Source organism: Barbus barbus (genome assembly GCF_936440315.1).
Source record: "Barbus barbus genome assembly, chromosome: 12".
In the NCBI taxonomy this organism is placed as follows: Eukaryota; Metazoa; Chordata; class Actinopteri; order Cypriniformes; family Cyprinidae; genus Barbus; species Barbus barbus.
This window is the reverse complement of record NC_136740.1, coordinates 23,098,112-23,114,973: the sequence shown is the minus strand read 5'-3', so window position 1 is coordinate 23,114,973 and position 16,862 is coordinate 23,098,112. Positions and strand designations below refer to the sequence as shown.

The 16,862-nt window shown below is 35.8% G+C and overlaps 1 protein-coding gene across 7 annotated transcripts in view; it reads right to left on the bottom strand.

Annotated features, from left to right (window-relative positions):
- LOC306878272 (ensconsin-like) overlaps positions 1–16,862 on the bottom strand; it is a 40,179-nt gene that overhangs the window by 10,610 nt on the left and 12,707 nt on the right. For 2 of the 7 annotated variants that reach the window (XM_079430514.1, XM_079430515.1), the window contains exons 2-11: positions 15,165–15,374; positions 10,970–11,038; positions 9,786–9,806; positions 6,864–7,027; positions 5,072–5,183; positions 3,677–3,781; positions 1,572–1,694; positions 1,236–1,375; positions 711–832; positions 1–203 (exon numbers count right to left, since the gene is read on the bottom strand). The exon at positions 1–203 is cut by the window's left edge and continues 36 nt beyond it. In XM_079430514.1, the coding sequence (XP_079286640.1) occupies positions 1–203; positions 711–832; positions 1,236–1,375; positions 1,572–1,694; positions 3,677–3,781; positions 5,072–5,183; positions 6,864–7,027; positions 9,786–9,806; positions 10,970–11,038; positions 15,165–15,374 (1,269 nt within the window). The remainder of the gene's footprint in view (positions 204–710; positions 833–1,235; positions 1,376–1,571; positions 1,695–3,676; positions 3,782–5,071; positions 5,184–6,863; positions 7,028–9,785; positions 9,807–10,969; positions 11,039–15,164; positions 15,375–16,862) is intronic. The other 5 variants (XM_079430517.1, XM_079430518.1, XM_079430519.1 and 2 more) reach the window with 3 other exon arrangements.

Sequence of the window (16,862 nt, the reverse complement as noted above, 5' to 3'; positions counted from 1 at the left end):
CTTTGACCCTCTCTATGGAGACAGGCGAGGCAGTGAGGGTCTCCACGCAGGCAGGGGTCCTTGCCCTCTTGGGTCTGGCTTTAGGAGTGCTTGGACTCGCTCGTGCTGAGGGAGGTTTGGGAGATACTGCAGGACTGGGGGAGGACGCACGGCCTTTGGGCATCACAGGAGACGCAGATCTCAGTTTGGACACTGGACTCGGACTAGAAACATGAAGAAAAACTCAATTTAATGGCTAAGCTAGAAAAATTTATTATACAGCATGTTTTTGTTCGTTTATTTTTTTCTTAACGCCATTCTAGCATCTATGGCTTTATTAATGACGAGAACCAGTTAATCCATACACAAGTCTGTCTTACACACACGTTGGGGGAAGGACTAATACAACATGTTCACAGCAGGGGCAAGAACATGACCTAAAATGCTGCCTGATATTTCAAAATGTCCTACAAATAGATAAATGATGATTAAACAAATTAAACACATAAAAGCACCTTTAAAACTAAAGCTAAGCTATATATCTACATAGCACAGCTTGAAACTAAACTATGACTTCTGGCTACTACAAAAAGGTGAAATGTTTAGTCAGAGACAGCATTACATAACTTTAACAGGTTTTGGTTTATCTAACTAAAACTAATACAAATGTATCTTTAAAATTAAATTTAGGTTATAGGTTTAGATACATTGCTAGATTACAGTCATTTTACCTGGACTCTATCCTGGTTTTCATTGAAGGCATGGACTGTCTCTTCTTCAGCACCTTCTCTTTGGTGATGGTACTCTTCTCCTTTTCATTTTCTTTCTCCTTTTCTTTCTTATCCTTCCTCATCTTTTGAAAAAAAAAAAAAAAAGAAAAGACAAAAAATAAAGACAGTGACAAGTAGGTGTAAGCCTTTGTTACCTCTGACTATTTGATCAGATGATATTTCCCTCACAGTATCTGCTGTTTTTTTTAGTTCTAAAGTGCATTGTTGTAATAAATGGCCACTTTAATAATATTAATAATTACATTAACGAGGCAACATGCATGTTTCATAATGAAGATTAGTGCTGTACAGGTACATGAGGCAAAACAGGTTGGAAATCAAGACTTGGATATATGGATTCATGGACGTGTGGATGAATGATGAATTTCTCACCTCCTCTTATATCACAGCAAAATATGATATAACAGGCAGGATGGATGGAGTATAAGAAAGATGCAGAGTCAAAGGGAGTCTTAAATGACTCACAGGTGTGGAGTCTCGTCTGCGCTGGACGATATCGGGCGTGCTGGTAGTGACCCTCCAGTGCTCAGAGCAGCGGTGATGTGGCCGATGAGCACACGCTGAGATAGGGCTGGCAGACGCCGAGCGCGGACACAACGGAGACTCTACATGAAAGAACACATTACATGAAAGAACACTCCCAATTTGCAGCATACAGAACAGAAAAAGGTCATGCTGTTTTTTTTCTGACTTGCACAGGCCCAAAAAAATAGAAGAATACTGCAAATTAGTGTTTAAAAAGACTTTGCTAAAAGACTGAGGCTAATCACAAATGTAAAGGGTACTATGATTGTCACTCACGGGCACCTCTGGAGTTGTTCAGCACACTGGCAGCACTGCGGCTACGAGCCAAGAAGGAGAGAGTGGGCGTCATCAGCCTGTCTACAATGCTGCTCTCCCAGGGACTCAGCTGCATGCTACGAGCTGCAAGAAAAGATAAAAAATGAGTTCCTATTAAAATATACTTGCAACAACCCTTTTCCCAACTTTTACATGAATATAATAAACAAAACAGTTGCGATATTATACATTTTTATAATGATAAGCTCATGGCAATGACAAATGTTTGTCTCTCTTGCTGTCAACAGGGATGAAGGTGAGCCCACATGAGGATTTCACAACACTGCCACATGCTAGAAAAGCCAGTAAAGGTGAATAGTAAGTCCAAAAAAGAAATTCTGTGAGAATTAGCTAAAGTTCAAAACATATTGAAAGAAGAATTCATCTAAAAATAAAAATTCTGCAATTTATTCACCTAATGTTGCCACAAACCAGTGTCATATGGACCTTATTTTTTTGTGTTTTTTTTTACTATAAACTTGATTTATGTATATAAAACATAAATCAAGTTGTTTTATGTATGTAAAAAAAAACAACGATGAAACACTACAATAAAACTTTACACTAACCAAAAATAAACATCATTGCTAACTTAGAAACAGTTACATCACATTCTCAAGTGTCATTTTAAGAATTTTAAGTAATATTTAGATTTTATTTTAAAATGTTCAGTTTTCAGTTTAATTTAAGATTTTATGTATATTTTTATCAAAAGTTTCTCTCATTTTTAGTAGTTTTTTTTTAAATCTCTATATTTTTTATTAAATTTTCATACATTTATTTTAGTTTTAGCCATTTTAGTATTTCAAATTAAACACTACAAAAATGAGAAATAACCCTAATTCTAAACTTATGTGATTTTCAAGAGAAAAGAAAAAGGGGAAACAAGAAAGAGCCGCAGGTAAATGCATGGTAAGATGTGAAAAGCAAGAGCACAAGAACAATTAGGGGCTAGACAGGCATTTTGGAAAGAGAGATCAAGAGAGATATTGCCCATAGCTGAACATTCATCAGCACTCTGCAGTAAAGTCTCTGCTCATGGAAAACTTTCCAGACTCGATTAGCTGTCTCAGCACTAAGCATGAGCTCTACTTTCTGCTTTACTCCATCTATTGTTTTAGGGTGCACTCACAAATAGTGTGTGCCCTACTTACGATTGAGTTTTCATGACCTCAGTATATCCAATAAAAGAAGCACCAACCATTTTTGGGAAAGAAACTAGACCTCAATTCACTGAAAAATGGCCCTTCTGTGTGGAATGTAAAACCATCAACACATTTCTCTTTTTGAATAATGTACAGACACTTACAATGTATAAATGTCAACAAAACATCAAAACAATGGACAGTGACTTCAAAGAAATATAGCACAAGCACACTTTAAACATTTCAGATGTTTGTTAGGTTTTAAAAGATAAAATGGTAACACTTTACAATAAGCTTCAATTCTTTAACATAAAAAATATGAAAAGCAATTAAAATCAAACCTAGATCAATAAAAGAATGTAAAACTTAATTTATGATACATAATGCTTTAACCAACATCATTAACAAACCATATTGTAAGGTGTTACCTATAAAACAATCCATAATATTGTTCAAACAGACAAGCATTTGGACACTCAGAAAATAGTTTGTTTAAAAAAAAAATCTTCTAGGATCAATTTTATTATTATAAGTGTCCAAATACTTTCTGGGACCACTGTATCATCATGCATCATATGCAGGTGAAGGTATGGAGAAGTATGCAAGTATTCATCTTTAAAGAAGTTACATTAACAAAGAGAAAACCACCACCAAAAATAACAAAACAAAAACAGAACACCACTGAGGACGGTTGACGGTGAAAGACGAAGATTTAAAAATTCAAATTCGGTCAAACTGAAGACACTGACGAGGAGACAGTTTGGAAGGAGGGAATGATTGAGTGATCACGGCGGACGAGCAGGTGATTGGTCTCAAGGGAGAAATCAAAGGTGGTGGGATAAAATGGAAACTCATAATTATGTAAAGGGAGGAGCCTGTGAAGACGTGAAGGAGGGGCTAGATCCGGAGGCATGTCCTTACTTCTGCTAGGGGACGTCCAGAGAGTGGCAGAAGATTTGGAGAGCCGCTTGTTTATGACCGAATCCACATGTTTGGGCAGGTTAACCGCTGATATTGAGCATCTGCCTGTAAAATCCAGAGAACACCGCATACACAATGCTGAGGGGACCATGGCGGAACGATGGGGGGCAGTCAAAAAATTAACCACTAATCCATTAAACAAACAAAACAGCCACTGATATATAGGACAAGTAAACATATAGGTCAAAACATACTTTAAAACTACTGTTTGAGACGATGGCAATCTGTATCCTGGATAACCACTGTTATGTTTGCAGTGTCTGAATATTAACTCAACTGCTATTTTTATTGAGTTGGGCTGCTTAAAGTTCATTATCACAGAGTCTACAGACTTTATAATGGGGTCACCGCCTCCACTTCTCCTCTTAAAGCACCTTCAGAGACTACAATGACTGCACAACTTTTGGGAGGGGAAAAACTAAATTAAGTCAGTTAGAAAATAATATCCTTGGAGAAACGGCATTGGTTAAATTGAGGTCTTTAGTCCTGGGGGAAGTGGTAGAAAGCTCCATTGAAGTTCATTACCCTATTTCCAAGCCTTCTCAGTAAGTCATTCTCACCTTCTGTTATCTACAGACCCATAAATACATAAAGGCGCGTAACTGAAGATTATTAAGATGTTTCTCTACAACTTTTGAGTTTTTGTACATTTTCACCATTTAAGGAATAACGGGCCTAAATTCTTAACAAAAAAGCTAAACAAGGGACACGTGTAAGTTAGGGCTGTGCGATTTGGGGAAATATCTAATTGAGATTTTTTTGAGAGATATTGCGATTTGATTTGCGATTTTAAATTCGCAAAGTCAAGCTTCAGGTCAATATTGTCAATAATGTGGAGCACAGTATGAGTATCATTACCCTGCTGAAAAAACAAAAAAAACCATAGAAACCATCACAGAAATTCTTACAGTTTCCATAAAAACCATTACAAAATTCCTTTTTGTTTTGAGCATTATTCCAATAGGAATTACTGTTGTTCTATTGGTTGCCATCTGCTAGATTACTTTTTTGCAACATATAAGAAATCATCTAATGTGAAAAGTCTAAGAAACTAGAGAACCTGATACCTTTCCTTTATATGGAAATAGAAAACAGACATTTATTTTATTTTTATTGTGTATTCTTAAGCACTTTATAGGGTAAAATGTGCAAAAATGACAAAAAAAAAAAAGAAAAAAAAAAGAGAGAATTATTTTAAATGCATCCGTCTCAGTAAACTCCAGCTTATTCATTTCTTAACATGGATCATGAATGCAGTTAATATGAAAAGGAACCAGAAGCAATACCTACAGGTACCGTTTTTGTGTTCATGTAAGCGCATTTTATGTAACTCACTCTGACTTTGGCTGGAGTTGCCGCTTAAGCCTCCGGCCCAGGACCATCTCTGCTGCCGAATCTCTGCCCATGTCTTCTTACCAGACCTCTGGATGGCCGCCTCATACCGCTCCTGAACAAAAATAAATAAATAGTGTAGAGTGAGTCGCTTTACAGTGTAACATAAGTGTAGCAAATACTTTATATAGCACATTTAGATATAATGGGCAGTGGGCACTAGGAGGAACAAAGGAGATGGTATTGATCTTTTAAAGGGGAAAACTCAGAGCTCAATTTGCTCCACTTTAACTGATAAACAACTCATCTAGCATTACTCAGAGACAGTGTTGGGGAAAGTTACTTTTAAACGTAATGCATTACAATATTGCGTTACTCCCTAAAAAAGTAACTAATTACGTTACTTAGCTACTTTTTATGAAAAGTAATGCGTTACGTTACTTTTGCGTTACTTTTTAAATATGAGCAGGGCTTGATTGTTTTTAATACAAGAAATTACATTAATACAAATGTAAAAGCCCTGTATCTTGTGAAGGAAAAGTAAATTCACGTCTGTAAAGTAAAACTCAGGATAAGAAGGTTTAACACTCTTCGGCAATAAAAAAAACAATGAAGTACAATTGTTACTTTATCTAAAGTCATTTTTGCTTATTAGTATGGTTGAACTGGATCATCAAAGGTCAGCAGCAAAGACATTGGTTAATAAAATGGGATTAGATACATTTGTGTTGTTTAGCATATTTAATTATTGCAGTTTGCGTCATATTCTGAGTTTGCATTTCACTGTTTTAATTCATTTTGATGAATGCTAAATCAGTTTTTTGCGAGTGGGATGAATTCATGCACATTCACATTTAGATCTATAGTAACAGCATGCTCACACAGTCAGTCAATAAATGGGGAAAAAGTAACGGAGTGTCTATTTACACTAAGTGCAAATAGCCCATCTTGTTGGCAAAGGCTATTTACACTAACTCCGCCCACTAACGTGTGATTGGGTTAGTCAACAATAAAAAAAAGAAGTTAGTTCAACATCAGTTTCAGTGGCGTAGATGGTAAGGCGCATGCTTTTTGACGCGATCGACCCGAGTTCGAGCCCACCTTTTGCCAAACATTTTTTTCTCCCTTTTCAAATCTCATATCGCATTAGAAAGGCATTTATTTTCAATAAAAATGAAGGAAATAATCAAAAAGTTGAAAATAAAGTATCGGGTAGGGTTAGGGTAGGTGTAGGGAGGGCTTTATTGTCCCAATAAGGTGGCATCCATTTAATAAATTTGAATTAAAATTATAATTTACACTCAGTACGTTATTATTGCGTACTGTTTTATAATGTACTACAATACTGAGGTGCAGATAATTGCCACTATTTGCAATAAGTAGTATAAATAGCAGAAAATCTTGCTATTTTAACAGTGTAAATAGAATCTATAGCTATTTGCACTTAGTGTAAATAGCATGTCACTAAAAAAATATGCTATTTGCACTTAGTTTAAATAGCGTCTATCGCTTTTTACACTTAGTGCAAATAGCCGCTGCCAAAAAGTAACTCAGATATTTTGTAGTAAATTAAAAAGTAATGCGTTACTTTACTAGTTACTTGAAAAAAGTAATATTATTACGTAACTCACGTTACTTGTAATGCGTTACCCCCAACACTGATCAGAGAGCTGAAAGGGAAAACAATGCCTGGCACATTGGCAGAAACCTCAGGGACTCGGATCCTCAAAGTGTGTAAAATTAGAAGAAGAGGTTGTATCATGTGGGTTTGCACTGAACACCACTACTCTCTCACCTTGTTCTTCTCAAGTTTCTGTCTCTGTCTCTCCTCCAGCTCTACACGGCGCCTCTCTGCTTTCAGCCGCTGTTCCTCCAGCTTCCTCCTCCGCTCCTCCAGCTGCTGTTCCCGCACCTGCCGTGCCCGTTCCTCCTTCTCCAGCCACTGAGACTTTTTAGCAGCTACATGATAGAGAGGAAGAGCCTGTTACCTACCAAAACCAGGTCAGCATGTTGACCTTTAGTCATCAGTGTTTGAACAGAATTCAGACACCCATCATTCACATTTCCTAATGCATGTTCAATTATTCGATATTTAATCACGTTTTTGGCAACCGGTAAGAGAGAAACCCTCTCAGGTCCATTTGACCATATTAAACTGAACTGATTTTCTGGGTTCGGAATGACACAAGGGTGAGAAAATGACAGAAGTTTTATTTTTGGGTGAACTAACATTTTAACAGACTACAGTAAGATTTGTTTTTTATGTTCTTGAAAGAAGTATCTTATAATCACCAAGGTTACATTTATTTGATCAAAAATACATTAAATAGTAATATTGTGAAATATTACAATCCAAAATATCTGTTTTCTATTTTAATATATTTAAAAATGTAATTTATTCCTGTGATGACAAAGCTGAATTTTCAGCAGTCATTTCTCCAGTCTTCAGTGTCAAACGATCATTCAGAAATCATTGTAACATGCTGGTTTCTTCAAAAAACATGGTTGAAAACAGTTGTAATGCTTAATATTTTTGTGGAAACTGTAATACATTTCTTTCAGGATTCTTTGCTGAATAGAAAGTTCAAAAGAACAGCACTTACAACAGCACCTACATAACCCCTATTTAAGCACACTGTGAACATTGTTTACAAAAAGCTGTCAGTGTATGTTTATTTAACTTTGAGCTTTTTGTCTCAAACAACATATTTCATATCCTAGTCATGTACTACGTAATAAAATAAATCAAAATCTGCATTCATTTCGTATTTGTTTTGTGTTTTAAGAATATAAGAATACTTTTGGAATATGTGGGTTTAAAGCATTTTTAATTCATAAAATACTACATTTTTAATTATGGTGTATGACTTCATAAAATGGCAAAGACAATGGAGTGACTTCAAACTCAAATGCAACAATGATAGGGACACATATGTTATTAGCTCCACTTTAGGAGCCATCTAGAAAGAAAAGAAAAACAACTTTGACATTAAAGCTAGCAAAATCAAGTTTTACATTAACTGTTGGGCATTAATATGTTGATTCAGAATAAATACTACCTACTTTTAGAGTATAAAAAGTGCTGAACAAATCATTAATGTGCAATACCTACTGTCACTGCAATAAAGAGTGAAAGCAAGGCTTGACATGAAAAGACTCTCCACTTGGAGCCTTCATCTCTTCTGAGACTGGAGGTTTTGAGTCTTTTTCTCTGAGCTCCACAGTTATAAAATAGTGATGGCTTGAGAGTGCCCGGGTGACGCTCTTCATCAAACTTTCATAACCCTGCTGGCAGATAGATGAGCTGGAAGATAACCCACAGTCTGAGAGACTACACTACATGTCCGACTATGAACATTTGACTCACTCCCTGCAGTCCACACAAATTTTAAACATTAATGTGGAGGTCCATGGTGACGGTAAAAGAGATGGATTGATGAGTTCGATTGACTATGTCCTGAACTGTTAGGTTTAAATGACACACTTCACCCTTGTGTGACTGGAATGTAGCAGGATGTGTGTTTATCATGATTATATTCATATCAACCATGATTTATTCACAGTTCAGTCACTTCAAGACAGCAGCAGATGTTACTTCTGGGTCTAAACGGATCCTGCAGTTTGTAATTATGGGAAACTTGTAAAACCTTGCTATGAAAACAAGCTTTCTGAAAAACATACACATGTGAAGGGAGGTTTAGCGGTCAAAAGTTCAAATTTAGTGGACCTATGACCTATAACTGACCCCAATACTAAAAAACATGAATGCAGTGTATCATGTTATTGCCATATTTACATTCTGAATTATGAATTATGACCTATATGATGTTTTGACAGATTAACTGAAAAAAAATGTGTAAAAGAGAATCCCAAATAAACAATTTTCTTAATTATATTTGCGATAATAACCTAAAAATCAAAGTGTAAAATGGTTGATTTACACATTTCCATCCTATTATTAAGATACTGACAAGCCCCATCATGTTCGTTGTATGAAATTCACAGTGAGTCAATTGTGAAAGCTAAGCATTACGGTAAAATCAGGAGGACAGCTGACCCTGCTGGAAAAAAAAAAAAACAGGTCATACTGGCCAATATGAGCCAAGTCAGAGCAATGACCCCAATGAGCTGTTGTTGTTGTTGTTGTTTTTTTATTAAATCAATGTTTGAATCAGTCTTATGACTGAATGAACTCCCAGAATTCATCTGAGCAGTTGCGGAGTCAATTCACTTTCTGAACCGTTTGTCATTACTTGTACGTCATTACTAATAAATACTTGATTAAATTCTACAATATTCTAAAATAAACTAAATTAAATCTATAAAACATTCAAATGTGTTACCATACATAATCATTGTAATAGAAAACACAGACATATTTAACCAACTCAACCAGGTCCTAATCAGCAAGGTGATCTACTAGCAGGTAAACCAGCTCATCAACCAGCTTGAACCAGCTAATAACCATAAATTGCCCGTTTACCAAGTTATGTAGAAACTGGTATTCATCATAAATTGGTTTAAGCATAATTTTCCAGCAGGGGAGTGTGACAGCGGTGGCAGCTTTTCACTCAAAATTAAGACGCACAACACAAATGTCACTAATTATGATGAGACAATGGAAAGGGAAAGTAGCTCTACAAGAGAATAAGCATTTGATAGAGAAAGGGATGAAGCGCATCAGTCACCAACACCACCAGAGACAGGAGTGGCTTACCTTGAGTCTGGCTATGCTGTTCTGGGGAGAGAAGGTGAGAAAGAAGACAAAAACATTGTGTCAATCATGCAAAGCAGAGCAGCACAGCACTCTCAGCAGCCATATCAAGCACAGTGATATGAAGAACAAAACATGGAGCATGTGAGATATTTATAATTCTCTGAAGAGGAGAACATCTCTAAGTTGTTGGTTTAGTAAAGACACAGAAGCAGTAAAACATGTAGAAGTTATTTCATAGTCGTAATTGTTATAACTAGGGGAAATGTTCATATTATTACTAATTAGGTGCCTAGAAAACTGTAAAAAGAGCTTGTATGCAACCAAGCCAGAGGGGATTTGTTTTTTTACAGTGTTTCCTGACATGTATTTGAGAACATTTGAAATAGTATTTATTTTTCTAATTTAAATTAGCTGAAAGTTAATATACAATATTATTTTACAAATATCTAAATATTAAAAACATATACATACATATATATATATATATATATATATATATATATATATATATATATTAGTGCTGTCAAATGATTAATCGTGATTAATCGCATACAAAATAAAAGTTTTTGATTGCATAATATATGTGTGTTCTGTGTATATTTATTATGTCTATGTAACTACACACACATACAGTATATATTTGGAAAATATTTACACGTATATATTTATATTCATATAATTTATATTACAAATAAATATATTTAATATATAACCTTAACATATCCATCTATCGATTTTCAAACCTGCTTTTACTTGAAACTGCTTGTGGTGTCACCGTATTAGCCATTTTTTGATAATAATTAATAAATAAATATGGATGTTTAAATGTTAAAAATATACAAATATTAATGCATATTAGTATTTAAGAGAAAAACAGAGATGTATAAAATAGAAGTGATAAAAAATGTGAGGAAAACAAAATGCAAAAACAAACTGCATGCACATGCTTGTTAGTCTGAAAAACATGTGACATGTCAAATATCACAATGACAAATTTCACACCTCTAACCAATTAAAATCTACAAAAGCCATAGAATTTCAGCAGCTATTTCTTTACAGCCTTCCTGCGCTTTTGCACAAGCCTCAGGAGTTTGAAACATGAATGACGAAATGTTTTTTGTCAACACATCTAGACCCCAGACAGTAGGTGGTGCTGTCTCACTGTCTTCCTTGTGTTGTCTTACCGAAATATTTGGCCCTCTCCTCCCTTCTCTCCTTCGCCTGTTTTTGCCGCTCATCCAACTTCATTCCATCTGAGAAAAAAAGAGGCAGAATAAAATGTTTCGTTTTGGTGAAACATTCCGAAATTGCCACACTGTTGCTTCCTCAGTTGCCACACTGTTTACCCACTAAAGCTCTCCTGGACAGCGATAAAGAGACAGTCAGACAGAAGGGTGCCGGGAATGAGAGCGGTTATTGTGTGGTAGAGGCTGCGCTCACATCTGCAGCAGTATAAAGCACTGGAAGCTGGCAGCAGCAGAGACTGGCAATATTCACACGCTCCGACTGACAGCAGAAAGCCCTGAGGTGTACAGATACAATCAACTCAGCGCCACACAATTAACATCCATTCGGAGTGAACCTTTTCCTGCACTGAAAGACAGGTTCATTCATTTTATTGTATTAATACCATTGGAACTTGCTCAAATGCTTCAACAACCTAGAAACCACAAATAATTAGAGCTAAATTAACTAGTAATTAATAAAACATTATAATCACTTGCAAAAAAAAAATGCCATAACATAATTTACTAAGCAGCAGCACCCAACAACATTTACCATTCAGGCCTAGCTGAAATCAGCTTCATTGTGCATGTTCTGATCGCTGTGCATTTGATTCATTACACAACACATTAAGATGACTACACAGTCATCGTTTCCTATTGTTATGCCTCTCACAGCATGTGCAGTGCAGGGCTGTGCAGTACACAGCAAAGAAACATGCTTTATTTTAATTACACATTCAAACCAGTTCACTCAGAGTTCAACGCTTTAAACTGCACCCCAATGCAATATATTTCGTTGTTAACTATTCTGACAATGACAATAAAGAATTGAATTAAATGAATTGGCCCCATGAAGTCTTTGATTTGGCATCTTATCACCCACAAAGTCTAGTACGACTTTTATCTGATGACTCAAACTCATTAATAATGATCATAAGACTCCAGCGGTGTTCCTCTCCATGACCTGTGCTCCACTTTGATTTAGTATTTATAGAGCACAGGAAGCTGAAGCTGGAGTCTTGTGGGCCCTGACAAGCAGCCCGTGTTCTCATTGATGAGTCACTGGGCAGAGACAGAAAAAGCAGCAGACTGACCCAGAAAGGGTTTCCAGAGGGTCTGAGGCAGCAGAGAGATGCATAATCACTGACCTTAGCATCTCCTGAAGCGCTAAAACACATAATCTGCATGAACAGAAAGGACTGATTGATATTGACCAATTAGAGCTATCAATTTTAAATGACATAACATCTATCAAAATCAAAGCCCAAACAACAATTACAAGTAAAAGTTAAACAGTAATTAATAATAACAACAACAATACAAATGTATAAGCAGAAAGCAAGAGAAAAATTACTTATGTACTGATTCATCACCTTAATTACTTAATAATTTTGAACATTATTATCTCAAGGTGCAGTTATGACTCTAATTTACTAAATACAAGGGGTGTGAGAAGGATTTGTAAGCTTTCTATAAATTTAAAACTAATCATAAATGGGAGGAAGCAAAGTATAATGCTTCCTATTGTACTTGTAAATTGTTATTTTGCATATACTTTAGAATAATTTTGACCAAACTTTTACTATGTGAATGTAAGATGGATTTTCTAGACAACCAGAATAAAGGTGAACTGCACGAGGTGAGAAAAAAGAGACATGATTCAGCTTTGAAACAGCAAGGGGTATGAGTCAATGTCTGAACTTCAGCTCTTCCCTTCCTTCAGGTCTCCTTATGATCTTTCGCATAACTAATATATGAGTGAGGCAGTGAGGCGGCAGCAGCCCAGAATCAATGGAGGACAATATTCTGTGGAACACAGTGTTCAGTTTTATAAGATGTTCAGCTGCTTGACAGCAGTAATATACTTTATGATGAGATGAGCTGAACTGTGCACCACCAGTAGTAAAGCAGTTTAATAACATAAAACCATCTGAGGTTGAATGATGACATACAGCATAACTAAACATAACCAAAAATATGCATTGTCAATTAAAGGTAAAATCAGAAAATAAAAATGAACTATTAATTGGCTAATACTGGTAATACTACAAAACACTACAATTATTAATGTCACCTGTAAATGAAGAAATTGAAATAATTAAGAAATGCAAAAAATTTATATTTTTCTTTTTTTAAATAGTTAACTGTATTTTCAAGTTCAAAGTATTTTAATGCATTTAGATTAATTAAAAATGCATTAATGTTTACAGAAAATGCATATTAATAATGCATGAATAATAAATAAAACAATCCACATAATTCAAAAATAAAAAACAAACAAAAAAACTTGAATTTGCTTGAGACAAAACTGTTCCCAGAAGTCCCGGCACGTAGTGTGTTCACGTCTCCATTAAAATAAATGCTTAGTTAAATCATTAATTTATGGTTAATTTTGGTTACTTTATGGTAAAGTGATTCCTGCATGTCAACTCATCAAACATTGGTTATCCTCTCAAACTCTGCCTTTACAGTTGAGTGATTCACAAATGCTGTACGAATCAGTAGGAATGAATGGATCATTAAAAGGAACCAGATCAAAACATCATAACGCTAAATGTCAACTGCATTCACAGTATCAAGCATAGTAACAAAGTATAAATAGCTAGTCAAACACAGCTGTACCAGCTTTTCCCACAAAATGAACAACTGCCAAATGCTCTACAACCACAACATCATTTGTATAAAGAGACAACAATGAAATAGGCAAAGAAAAGCCACTTCCTTTCTCAAACCCAAACAACTCTCCCATTAACATGTATCTACATCGTACAAGTGAAGGCTTTATACTATGAACGTGACTGAACCAAGAAGGAGGGTTAAATCCCTCCAATTGGCACAGCACTGTGAAATGTGATGCCCAGTCAGGTTTCATTGCTTCACCTCAGCAGATGACCAGAGGCGATTAGGAACTGCCTGTCGCCAGCCTCCACAAATCAGCATTAGCACCAACATTCTCCTCACTGAACGGATCTGTTTCTACATTAACGTAACACAGCCGAAATAACTTAATTCTGGGAGCATTTACAAAGGCATGACTGTTGAAATTCTTTGTGGGTCAATAAACAAATGCCTCTGTTAGCTTTCAAGACTTTGGTCAGGGGTAAACCCTCAATGACTGGCTCCTTTCTCAAGAGACTTCCTAAATGCTTCTCATAGAAGGGATGAATGGTTTTGAATGGTTTAGTACTATCAATGTTATGTTGGAAAAAAAGGCCATACCAGGTTATGAAGATCAAGCAGGTCAACAAGTTTTGTTTTCAATCACCTTAAGCACCTCAAGATGGTCTACCAACTAGGGCTGCACGATTATGACAAAAATCATAATTGTTGATTATTCCCTTGAGATTGTTTGAAGCAGCATTCCATATTTTTTATATAAAATATATTTAAAAAAAGGCTGAAAACACTCTTCCTGAACATTTATTGCTTTAGAACAATAGATGTATATTTGACAGTACCATTGTGAAAACTGTAACAGCCTCATCTTTTATACATGCACCTCATTATCATGGTAAAAAAGTAGCCACTGTAGTCACTGAAATAAACGCATGTACGCTCTAAGCTCGCATTGCGCTGTTTTATTTGAGGCGGATAAAAGATCAGTGCGGCAGTTCAAACGAGTACCGCTATTTTTTTCCGCTTTTGACACGTTTGGCGTTTAACATCATGCACAACAGAGTGACAACGACTATAAGTTAGACAAAATGTCTTTTATCCAGTGTGTTTGAGTTTGTTAAACCCCGCGCTGCAAACACCTCTTAAGCACACAGAATAATGCAAGTGGGCATTTTTTCTTTGAGCGATTATGTAATCGTGGCATCCATAATCGTAATCGCGATTAGAAATTTGATTAATTGTGCAGCCCTACTACCAACCCAAACTAGCTTGACCAAGATGGTCTATCAAACCAATTTTGGCACCATTTGCTAGTAGTGCTGTGCTGATCAACCTAATAATCAACAAAATGACCATAAAAGATCAGCTTCGACCAACTAGAAACCATGTAAACCCAACTATTAACTACTTTAATTCTGATCTTCGGTTTTGGGGTAAAAGGGTAATTAAGAGGCCAAAACAAAAAAGGAAATTTCCTGATCATAATGAAAAGTATCAATACAAAAAACAAATATTAAACGGTCTTCAAGGTACCCACCTTTCTTGTGTTGAGGGCTACCACTCAACCTCGGAGTGGGTGTCACAGGGGACTTTGGAATGACGTCTGGCTGTTTCGGGCTAGTTGATTTCCTTGCGGTGTCCATCTTTGTAAGTGTTCTGGCTTCAAGGCCTGATTCTGTTTTTGAAGGGGTGTTGACTTCCTCGGAGCTGGGATCACTGGGATTGGTCTCTGGAACAGCTGGGGGATCTAAGATAGAAGACGAAATAAGTGACAAACGTCAACCAAGAGATGAAAACCAGTCGAACTTCATTCCAAAGCTACAGCAAACACTCAAGTGTATTTGTCCACTAGATGTGTGATTACACAGAAGAGTCGTTCACAGTTACATTCCGCAGAGATTAAATCAAGATCGATTTGTTTTCGATTAGCACACATGATCCATAACAGAATGTCTCGGTACAGCAAAGATTAAATGTGTTAAAGTCACACCCCAGGCAGCTCAATATGAACCCCAACTGCCCTCCAATCAATTGATTATTGGTAGTTTGAAGGATTGCTCTGATGTTGACAAGAAAATAATGGTGATCTTGCCAACTTCCACTTCCCTCAAGAACATTGATTTATTTCTTACTGTTGATCACACACTCTATACTAAACCATTTACTTTCTGCAAGTGGAAAACATGCCAGCGCCTGCCAACTCATAGACATTAGATGACCACGCAAATGCCAAAAGTTTCATGCCCTGTAATAAATATTGAATAAACAATTAATACTAAGTGCTTGAATAATATTTATTTTGAATCTTAACATAGAATTGAAGTCATCTTAACCCGCAATAGCTCATTACTTCCTGAATCAAAATCCAACTAAAGAGAAATGTGAGGAGCTGAAGATTTCCACGCCTACTGATAAGCGTGTAGCTTACCTGGATGTTTTAATAAACTAAAACTCGAAATCAAAAATTTCACCCAAGAAAATGAGCAAGAAAACGAATTCTGGATTTCTGAGATCTTAAAGCCATGATGTCATGTCGAGACAGTCCACACACACACAAGGAGGAGGTTCAACAGATCACCTGTTTTCACTGATAAGAGCGTGACCTGGGTTAGAGTCCGATTTGATGTTGGCCAACATTACAGACTCAAAGTGTCTATGTATAAACACACAGAAAGACAGACAGATGTCCGAGTAAGGTGTGCCAATATTGCTTCAAAAAGAATAATGCAATATTTTTCAACCTTTTTGATGATATTAAATAATTGTTTATTTTTATTATTGGTGCCAATTAGATTTTATATATTTAAGCAAAAACTCAAGCACAGTAAAAAAAAAATATAGAAATGATTAAGGCAAACAAACACAAGGAATCATCACAATCATTTTTATTATGCACCAATATAACAAAGCGTAGCAAATGCAGGAGTCCATTACTGTTCTTTAAGACTAAAACATTCATGACAAATATGACAGCAACTTGCAGGAAGTAAACAAAACAGTTGAATCAATGAATCAAAGCTCTGAATCAATACAATGACACAGACTTTGATTTGATTCACAGAAATTATTTAAACTTACCAACTAGCCCAACTACTGAGGTTAAAATCAGAGACATAACTTAAAAACTTAAAAAGATGTGATTTTGTTGTTATACAAAATATAAACATCACAAATATATCATGGATTTTCAACATCTTGCTCGAGTCTATACATACTACACTCTAAAGTAGAAATC